The sequence below is a fragment of the Mixophyes fleayi genome, chromosome 3 (assembly GCF_038048845.1).
Source record: "Mixophyes fleayi isolate aMixFle1 chromosome 3, aMixFle1.hap1, whole genome shotgun sequence".
NCBI classification, from domain to species: domain Eukaryota; kingdom Metazoa; phylum Chordata; class Amphibia; order Anura; family Limnodynastidae; genus Mixophyes; species Mixophyes fleayi.
Genome location: NC_134404.1, coordinates 9,152,465 through 9,163,415, shown reverse-complemented (window position 1 = coordinate 9,163,415; position 10,951 = coordinate 9,152,465). Strand labels below are relative to the sequence as shown.

General features: G+C 47.3%; 1 protein-coding gene across 1 annotated transcript in view; it reads left to right on the top strand.

Annotated features, from left to right (window-relative positions):
* Positions 1-396: 396 nt before the first annotated feature.
* RAB10 (RAB10, member RAS oncogene family) overlaps positions 397-10,951 on the top strand; it is a 19,550-nt gene continuing 8,995 nt past the window's right edge. Inside the window, exon 1 of the mRNA XM_075201075.1 lies at positions 397-672. Coding sequence (XP_075057176.1) covers positions 545-672 — 128 coding nt within the window. The 5' untranslated portion in view covers positions 397-544. The remainder of the gene's footprint in view (positions 673-10,951) is intronic.

Below are 10,951 nucleotides of genomic sequence, written 5' to 3'. Positions count from 1 at the left end.
GGACAGTAATGACTGTGACACACAGGGTATGGGGGACAGTAATGACTGTGACACACAGGGTATGGGGGGACAGTAATGAGTGTGACACACAGGATATGGGGACAGTAATGAATGTGACACACAGGATATGGGGGCAGTAATGAGTGTGACACACAGGGTATGGGGGGACAGTAATGAGTGTGACACACAGGATCTGGGGGACAGTAATGAGTGTGACACACAGGATATGGGGGACACCTCTGGGTACAGGGCCTGTCAGTGTGCACTTTCCACACGGACAATAAAGTTGGTAGAAAGGAGCGCGCTTTCTCTCTCACCACACTCACAGCGCGCGCTCCCCCCGGCCCCCGCACGTGCGCGCTCCCCCACCAGGGGCGTGACGCCGTGCTCGCCCCCGCGGCCGCTGCGGCAGGGCGCGCGCTGGGGGAGGGGCCGCCATATTGTCCGGAGACTCCCGGCGAGGCCCAGAGAGGAGGAGTCAGCGGCGCGGTGTGACCGGTACTGAGAGGCCCCGTGTATGAGGAGCCGCGGGTAACAGGGGCCCATGGCGAAGAAGACGTACGACCTGCTCTTCAAGCTGCTGCTTATCGGGGACTCGGGTGTGGGCAAGACCTGCGTCCTCTTCCGCTTCTCGGACGATGCCTTCAACACCACCTTCATCTCCACCATCGGTGAGCCGGGATCAGTGACATGGTGACACCGGGGGGAAGTACTGTGTGATATGGGGCCAGGGGGCTATGTAATTGGGTGACACAGATGGGGGTCAGGAACAGGATGACATGGGGGGGTGTCACTAATGGGGTGATTTAGGGGCCAGATGGGGGCCACAGATGGGGGCTGGGCGATAGGTAGCGGGGTGGCTTGGGGGCCGGGGGGTCGGTAGCGTGGGGGCCGGGGGGTCGGTAGCGTGGGGGCCGGGGGGTCGGTAGCGTGGGGGCCGGGCGGTAGGTAGCGTGGGGGCCGGGGGGTAGGTAGCGTGGGGGCCGGGGGGTAGGTAGCGTGGGGGCCGGGGGGTTGGTAGCGTGGGGGGCGGTAGATAGCGTGGGGGCAGGTGGGTCAGTAGCGTGGGGGCCGCGAGGCCTGTAGCGTGGGGGCCGCGAGGCCTGTAGCGTGGGGGCCGCGAGGCCTGTAGCGTGGGGGCCGCGAGGCCTGTAGCGTGGGGGCCGCGAGGCCTGTAGCGTGGGGGCCGGGCGGTAGGTAGCGTGGGGGCCGGGCGGTAGGTAGCGTGGGGGCCGGGCGGTAGGTAGCGTGGGGGCCGGGCGGTCGGTAGCGTGGGGGTCGCGAGGCCTGTAGCGGGGCGACGTGGGGGCCGGGGGGTTGGTAACGGAGTATCCTAAGAGCTCAGTAACGGGGAATCCAGGGGGTTGGGGGCTCAGTAAGGAGGTTACAATGGACTGGTACTAGGGCTCCTTCATCTGTAAAGCATGGGTGGTCAGTGATTGGGTAGCACCACCTTTACCTGGGCTGGGGGCTGGTAACGGGGGAGTATCCCCTTCAGCATTGATAAGTTATAGGCCGGCATGATCCATTATTGGGTAACACCATATTCCCCAATACCATAGGTAAAACATACACATGTGAAATACCACAGCCTGACTGTAAACTGAGGCTTTTAGAAGTCACCCCAACCCTGGGATCCATCTTTGTGTTCATCAATCTCTACAGTTGTAATTTACTACTCTGGGAACATTTTTCCATATAAAGTGTATAGAAGTTGCTGGTCTTATACCTAATGAGATGTCTGTAGTCACAGGGGTCACATCCACAGATGCTACAATCTTGATTAGTGACTAATTCTCACTAATTGCTGCATTTCATTTGTTAAACTTTGGAAAAAATGTGCTAATCACCTACACACTGTGTAGTGCCCTGCAGGGCAGACCTCCCCCTGGGCCATAGACTAGTAATGTCCGAGTAGCAGTTTTGTATTGTGTAAGGGCATGTATACAATGGCATTTCTTAGTGATCAGCCATAGATCTAAATGAAATCACATTATACATGGTGTTTTATGAATGTTTCTCTCTGTGTCTGAACGCACCCTGCTCTCTTTTTTTTTTTTTTTCATATTTGTTTGGGCTTTTATTGATCTAACCACATAGGTGTTGAAGATCAGGGCAAGTACTTTCTGATTTAATGCTGTGTACATATCCCAAACATGTGCCCTGTTTTATTGGGGTCTGGGTCTAAATTGAAGCTCTGCAGGGCTGACTTCCTATGCACAGTTGTCTCGCTCATATCATCAGCTATTTATATAGCGCCACTAATTCCGCAGCGCTGTACAGATAACTCGCTCACATCAGTTCCTGCCCCATTGGAACTTAGTCTAAATTCCCTTTAATTTCCCTTTAGTTTAAATTAGTCTAAACACAGACAGACTAGGGTCAGTTTTTTACTCAACATACCAGTATGTTTTTGGAGTGTAAAAGGAAACTGGAGCACACGGAGGAAACCCACGCAAACACGGGGAGAACATACAGACTCAACACAGATAGGACCAGGGTCAGGAATCAAACTCTTGACTGTGAGGTAGAAGTGCTAACCACTGAGCCACCGGGCTGCCCAGATGTTTGTTAGTACTAGGTCTGATGGTGGCCGCCTTTGCACATCTGTGTTTATTGAAGATTTCAGGATCGCCAATGACAATTTAATATCTTCAGTTTAAAACCTTGCTATTAATTAGCAAACTAATCAGCTCATTTACATCAGTGCGAGTTGTCAGGTTATTTTGAAAGGGAATAAAACAGCATCATTCTGTGTGTGGACAATATAGTGGATTGCCCTTTCTCCAATGCAGCATGTACCCTTCTCATCCATTACCACCACGTTCACTTCCGGACTTTTAAGTCAATAGTCCCAATCCGTGCATCACAAGCACTTGTGACTTATGTTTCTGTTGTGCACCTCTCATACACTTGTCCATTTGAAAACACCACATATTTAAATAAGTCCATACTGAGCAGTAATGTTGCACTGCTGCTATTGCCAATACTGTCCCAAAACCCAGGTGTTGTCATTGAAAGTGCGTATGAGGTGGGATTGTATAACCCCTTGTACAGCTGTGAGGAGGACGACTTCTAGGTTTTTACATAAGGCCTATGGGGATAGCAGAGGCTGAGCCAGTCTCCCTCCAGTAGTGTCTGCTGAGAAGGTGCTGCGTGTCCCATCTTTTATTTCCAGCTAATTGCTAGGACATGTGAACCGGTGTCACAAGTGGGAGGGATGTATGCCTATTTCCATGTTATTGTTACTGGTGGCATCCAGAAACCCTCTGTGCCTGTATATCCCACTGATCACTTCCCCATGAAGTGAGGGCTCCCCGGGGAGATGTAATAAGGCTCAGTGACTGAATCACAATATTTTGGAAGTCCTTGCAGATAAACCGAGCAAAGTTCAGAATTGAATTCTTTGATAGCCAGTGTTATGTTTCCTGGCCAATTGGGCCGGAGAGTGTCGTGCATTAGATTCCAGAGTCTTTTATGAACTCCGAAGTGTAAAACTGCTGTATGAATACTCTTGTCGCATCTTGTGCCTGGATTTGTGTACGTGTGCTTAGTTTTATGGGAAGCGCTTGGCTTTGGGGGGCTTGGATGTTCAGAGTCTGCTAGGGGGGTGAAAAGTTCTCATTGGCTGGTGGAAGGAGTTGGGTTGATTGCCCGAGTACCCCTACTCGTAATTCATTTATTTACATAAATGTGACGAAATTAGGCTGCCTCACCCTTAAGACAATTCATTTAAGTTTGGCTTTATTACTAAGCCTTTTTTTCTTTCTCCAGTGCTAAAAAAAAAAAAAGTGAGTAAGAAATAGCTGATGCTATAACTTTGTCTGCACATCAAGGAGACTGACACTGAGTCATCAGGAGCCCTGAGTGAGGCTTAGAGAGACACACAAGGGCCGCTGAAGGGAATGCCAAGTTATGCCCCAGGCTCCCCGCGTGTCTAAGCTTGCGGTGCAGAAAATGCCAGCTTCTGTCAGACACGTAGAGGCTCCATTTACTGCTCTCTGTCCTAGTGACGACCCCAGGGGTCGGTCCTCCGGGATCGTCCATTCTGCTCCCCGTCACTGGACGTCAGTGAGCCCTGGCTGTAGTGGGGACAACGTGCAGCTTAGGCCTCACATACTTCTGATGTACATTACTTGTCAGGCCCTCCCATTCCTTTGTTTCTCCAGTGATCGCTTGTAACACAGAGTATTAGTCATTTCACAGGCGTCCCAGCAGATACTGAGCTCTCCCTTTCTTCTGAACCACAGATAAAACTTTGGAATGAATTCATGATAACATTAGGCCTGTGCGAGCTGCAGCCAAGGGGAATCATGGCATAAAAATAACTTGTCTGTGACACCTCACACGGCTGCTGTCAGAGGTACAGTTCAGTATAACTCTCGTTTCGTTATGTTCTTGGAGAACACATTTATCTATAGGACTTGTCCTGCTCCCTGCGTTCAGCAGAGAATATAGGTGACAATGCTCCCTGTATGTAAATGGAAATGCTACTTGGTGTTTGTTTTTCCTTTGTAGACTTGCATAGTGTTCGATGTTTGCTGTGCTTCATATAGCCACTAATAATGAGCTAAATGTCTGTGTGATACATTAGCTGCTATCCGTACAGTGTCATTGTCTTCCTGGGAATATTTCTGTCAATGACATTCCACTTCTATACGTCGCATGTTGTCACTAGTTTCTTCTGGCTGCCGTGCGTTGTGTCCTTGTTGGAGTACAGATGACCAGAAGTAGAAAACTGGCACATCCCTGGCAGTAAAGGGGTTAAGTTGGCACCCTACACCCTCTGTAACTACAGGTACCCAGTTGCCAGTATATGCGTGGAGGTTGTCTTGTAAGCTGATAGCAGCAGACAAAGGGAGAGGGGGTTGTCTTATAAATCTGTGTTTTAAGTGGCTTCGTGTCTCCTCTTTCCTCGGCTGGTAATTGTGGTAAGATGCATTGTATTTAGTGGAGGAGAGTCAGGCGTCTTCTGTCTGACAGCCAATCACTGATGGGGTCTGATCTCTCCAGGGTGTAGGGCGTGCCGGGCTCCTCTGATCAGCTCGGCGTACTGGTTGTTTCATCAATCTGGTGGAATGGAGCAAATGTGTTTTATCATTGTGATTCTTTTTCACTCTTGTTCTGTAAGGCTGACAGCCATGAAATTCATTTATTTCACACTGCACATATATGCTCGTGTCAGTCGGTTATTAGGATAATGTTGACATCCTCCACATTTGTGGTGTGATTCAGTCATTCATTATGTTGTTTTAACAATATATTATAGAAATGCTTCATGCACTGATTCCAGTCTAAGTGACATTATTTGGACTGATGCAATGCATTTTAATCTTCTGAAATGATCCCCAGTGTCCTTGGTCAATGTGCAGATGCTGAATTCCTTTCACTTTCTTTCTCTGTGGGTAATTTGGAAGTGTTGTGATCTGATGTCATTTCTCAGATATGTGTTGTAAAGACTTTGTGTTTTCTCTTAGACAAGGATTTTCCTTAGCACTAGAATTGAGGAGCCGGCAGGGTCTCTTCAGACGTATGTCCCTTCAGTAGATATGAATGACACCAGCACAGATTGCAAGCTTATTGGGCTTCTGGCCCCTGCAGTTTGTCTAGCCTGACACTGTTGACTTCGCAACTGGCTTCTAAGGGCACAAAAGTGGTCAGACTTATTTAGGGGCCACAAAACCTAAGATGAAGGATCTATAAGGCAATGTCTAGGGCTACCTGTCACCCAATGCCCATTATGTTGCACAGAGTGGCACTGCGATGGGCTCCTCAGCGTTCCTCAAGACACAAGCCTTCGGGGACAGCCATGGCCCGGCCGTGCTGCATACAGGAACATTACTGCTACTGTATAACAATAGCATGACTCTGAATTATTTATTGCCACATGAATGGGGTGTAGAAGAAATATCAAATGACCACGTCCCTATTCTCCTGTTGTTAGTCTGGTACAAAAAAATGGTGCTGCTCATGTAACATTGATACTCCAAGTGTAAAGAGACACAGAATGTTGTTGTCCTGTTACTCTAGAAGCCTCCGACATAAAGTTCCTTCCCTGCAAGGCTGGTGTAACGGAGTTATGTTTCATCTCCGGTCTATGATGTTCCCTGTTCGTGCTGTGCGGGATTGTGTTGCCTCTGTGCTCACAGCTGTGCCAGTCTCTGAACTCCTCGTGTTTTATATATATATATATATATATATATATATATATATATATATATATATATATACTGCCCTCAATAAATAATGTTCTAAACATCAACCACCCCAGACAGTGTTTCAAATGCCAGATTTTTCAAGCTGTGCCATCCCTGTTTCTGCCCCTGTCTTCCAGCTGTACAGATTGCAGTCACCAGATGCCCATTATCATCTACACCTGTAGAGAAGGCGTATTCAGTACAATATTTGTTGTACAGGGCAGTGTTTCTCCATCCTTGCCTCCGTTCGGTGAGTTAGAGATCAGAACAAGGGGGTGCATACTGCCAGGATACACTAGTGATTGTTGAATGCACCATTGTGAGATAAATCACATGACCATTGGATTACTATGGTGCACATTACATAATGTAAATAGCACATGTGTATTGGTCCAGGCAGTATGGGCGGCACAGTGATTAGCACCTCGGCCCCACATAGTGCGCTCGTACAACAGGTGTGAGAATCACTGGTGTAGAACCATCAAACAAATTTGCATTTCTAGTAAGGTCAGGGGTGGAGAACTCCTTTCCCCCCTCTTGTGCTCAGCTTCCTATCCCACAATAGGCAGCACCATTACTACTGGTTCCCAGCGTTATCCACTCCGTATTACTATATTGTAACGCAATAGACGGTGAAACATTGAAGTGGGGCGGTCACTGGCTGCGTTATATTATTGAGTCTGTGTGGTATAATCCTGTATAATAACACATGGGTTATCTGCTCTCTAGTGTATAACTCCCCGTAGATAATAATGATAAGAATGTTATTATGTACAGTGGATGTATTCTGTTCTACCATAGCCCTAAGCTTAGTTCTTGTAGAATTATCTGTTATAATTCTATATACAGTATTTGCATTCTGGTATAATTTTAGCAGTTGATAATAACTGTGCTCTTGAAAGGGAAGTTCTCACTTTATTGCACGTTCCCTCAATGTGCTTTATGGGTTTGTGAAGTGATTGGATCCTCTTGTGATAAGGCTGCAGTTCCGGACCTCAGATCCTGTTTCTAGGCCTTATAGTATGTGTTGTACAACACGCTATGTCCTGTATTCTGTGAGAATACTGCATCTACAATATGTCCGTTGGTGTCGTCATTACGTGCCTCTAGTTACATTGGTAATGTTGCATATGTCCGACTCACCGGCTCTTGTCCCAATAAGGCAGCACTGCAGGGGGCTATATCATGTCACTATATGCTGACGTCCATCACTTTCACATGGAAAGAGGGGGCCGTGTAGATAAGGAGTAACTCCAGTGAAGCTACAAGTTTACATGCAGAAAGCCCTGACGCATTTCCATGGTGTCACTCACAAAAACATTTACATTTTTCCCATTTTTGTGGGAAAAATTCTATTTTAATATCGCACATAGTTTCGGGGTATGAGAGCAGTCCCAGGGAAAAGCATTTGGTTGGCAAACCAGTTGCAGTAGGACTTCCTAATGTCATTTTTGTTTGTTTTCATTGAGCCTCAGTCTTTCCAACCGGCAGTGTAATCGGAGCAGTACACCACTGAGCGGCCATGGGGCCCCTGAACTCTAGGCCCCTGCACCTTGTTATACGCTATATATAAACGCTGCCGGGGGTATTCTCGGTGATGTGATGGAAGAGGAATGCTGGGGTTATAGGGCTGTTACCAGTGTACATTATGTTACTTCCCCACATTCCAGTGGGGACTGTATAAACAGTTCTTACAATGGCCTCATCGTGTTACTTCCTGGGGCCGATCTGTGGGACGGCTGTTCTCCTATACAGAGACACTGACGTGTCGTCACTGGTTGTACATGGCTAGTTATCCTGTAAGACAGGAACAGAAGTGATCCAGTCACATATAGCTGTAAACCACTAGCTGCACACCAGAGACTGCAGTGTAAGAAGGCACCGCGGGGCGGTCGTCCTCATTGTGTTGTTGTTTCTTTTTATAAAGAACTCAGAAATTAGTGAACCGTTCGAGTGCTTGTGTGTGTGTATATAGGTGTATGTGTGGAGATATTATATTCATATATAATATATTAATATATATATTATATTACACACACGTGTATATGTATTTTATATATATTTATTTAGCACTCTTGCTGAGGGGGCGGTTACTGTGTTTGGGACAGGACTGCGCACAGGATGACTTTCGCCAGTCTCTATCAATATCTGATATACATGATCTGGGGAGTCATTGCTTGTATCATAGTTTTAGGAGGAGACCATAACATTGGCTCTGTAAGCAGGCTACGCTCTGCTGACAAACATGGTAACACCTTTATAGAAGCTGGGGAATGTCATTAGAGAATGTTAATTATTAATTATACATTTTCTGGTCTGGTTATGCTCCCGGTCACAGCCGTGCACTGCTGTTGGATCCTGCCTGAAACCAACGGTGATGCGTTGTTCTGTGCGGTAGATTAATGAGACGTCTGTGTTAATGACACTCTGACTACAGTGTAGCTACAGCTAATTGCACGTGTCCTTGGATTGCTTTGAAGAATGCGTGTATGATTAAGACGCACATCCGTTGTAATGTGACATTGTATGTACACCAGTACAAGCTGCCCTTCTCTGTAAAGTTGCTTCATGCTGTGTCTTTTAATAGACCTGCAGAGCATAAACCATACGGATATCGGTAGCTTTTAGATATATCGACCCTGTTAAGTCTCTACCCACAATTACACGAGCAGCACATTCCATGCTGAAATGTCTCCATTCATGTCTGGTTATTGCGATGAATGGAGAGCTGGCCTTTTGTTGTGTGTTCTTTCATACCAGCAGAAAACCCCTCTTTGTGTCTTTCTGTAGTTTAACTCGTAACAGATTCCCCTTCCTCTGCTTTTCTCTCAATAAAATCTTTCTCCCTTTGTGCGTGGCCCCTGGGAACCTGCGACGGCCAGGCCTGTGCTGGGCTCTGTGCTATGAGTAACACAGGAATACTTGTGTAAGAGCAGCCGTGCCAGCTGATGGTGAGAGCACGTGCTGCTTCTAGTGTCACTATTGCACAACTGCCTCTATAGTGTACAGTACAGCAGTGACTGGGCGGCCTAAGGGTAAAACAATAGCACAACGGAAGAGAAATGCTCTTGTGAGCAAAATTAAGGGCCCCGTCTTCTCACGTTGTCGTGTGACCAGAAGTCCTGATCTACCTGTCACCTGTTGAGCCAATGATTCTCTGTATACACGGATTGACCACCCGCATTCCTGGCCAATTCTATTCATTAGACCTCTGAACTAATAACTTGTAGAACAGTCTCCTCCTGTCTCACGAAATATAACAAAGGTTCACTTCAAATCTGTACCCCGTCGGGTATAGAAGTGGCTCGTAGGAGGTCCTATTTTATAGGGGAAATTAATTTTGTTTCAGAGGGTGGTGATTTCTGTCTTCCATCACCTTGGGGCATTTCATAGGCCAGTACTGAGTGGTAGGTGTGGCAGTTTCCTGGATGGTGGGCTCACATACGCTGGCATTGTCAGTAAGCGCATATCTAATGTATCTGTAGTTATATAGTGGGAGGAGCAGCACAGTAGTGATGTCACCATGAGGTCATATATCCGTATTATTTCCTATGTAACCACCCCTGTAGGTTGTGTTATAGCTGGGGGGTGGCTATAGCTGTTTGTGGTGGAGGAAATAAAATTACAATATACTAAACTATATTTTACAAAAAATGTACCCATCCTTCCCCACAGTGCCCCGGTGGTTTAGCGGCTCTCCTCACAGTGAGTATAAGTATGATCTCATCACTGAGCTGAAGCTGTACTTGACGCTATTACCTTTAAAAACTGGTATCTGGGTAACGGGGTGTCTGTTGGATAAAACCTCCCAGTGACCTCCACTGTGTTTAGGAGACAGGAGCACTTTAATTGACCAATAAAAATGCTGTCATGGTCTGGGAAAGCAAAGTCATGAATGTGCTGTATATCTGAGGCTACAATGGTGTCCTCGTGTACACAGCGGCGTCATGGAGTAAACGCACTGTATGGGGCATGTGTCTGGGGGTGGTTGTCTTGCAGTATAGATGTGAGCCCACCTTGTGTTGTGTCCTGGTGCAGACATATAATATCCCTTCAGTATTATGTACATATAGATAATCCTGGCAGAGTCTTTATCTGCACATTTCCTGCACCCACTCCATCCATTGCCTGCATCATTGGAGGTGAGTTGGATACAGCCTTACTGATACAAGTGAAGAGACCTCACCTCCCCGGTGTGTATGTGGTACACTGCTGGTCTGTCAGTATACCCTGTGCCCTACATGGTCCTGGTGACGGCTGTGATAAGTAACCACATTCCTGACATAATGTCTCTGGTTTCCCATATCTGGAAATGGTTAGTGTCCTAATGCTGCCTGGTGTCTGTGAGTGCAGGCCTCACCCAGAGATATGACCTAGTGTGATGTGTCCTCAATCACTAGCATTACCGAGCCTATGCAGAGGGAGGGGGAGCAGTGCACATATATGAATCTTATAGTAATATTCCCCCTACGGTATAGCAGCCAGTGCCTTCCTCCCCCCCTGTACACACAGTATAGCAGCCAGTGTCTCCCCCGTCCCTCCTGTACACAGTATAGCAGCCAGTGTCCCCCGTCCCTCCTGTACACAGTATAGCAGCCAGTGTCTCCCCCGTCCCTCCTGTACACAGTATAGCAGCCAGTGTCCCCCGTCCCCCATCCATATACACAGTATAGCAGCCAGTGTGCCGTCGCCCCCCCATCCATATACACAGTATAGCAGCCAATGTCTCCCCATCCCTCCTGTACACACAGTAA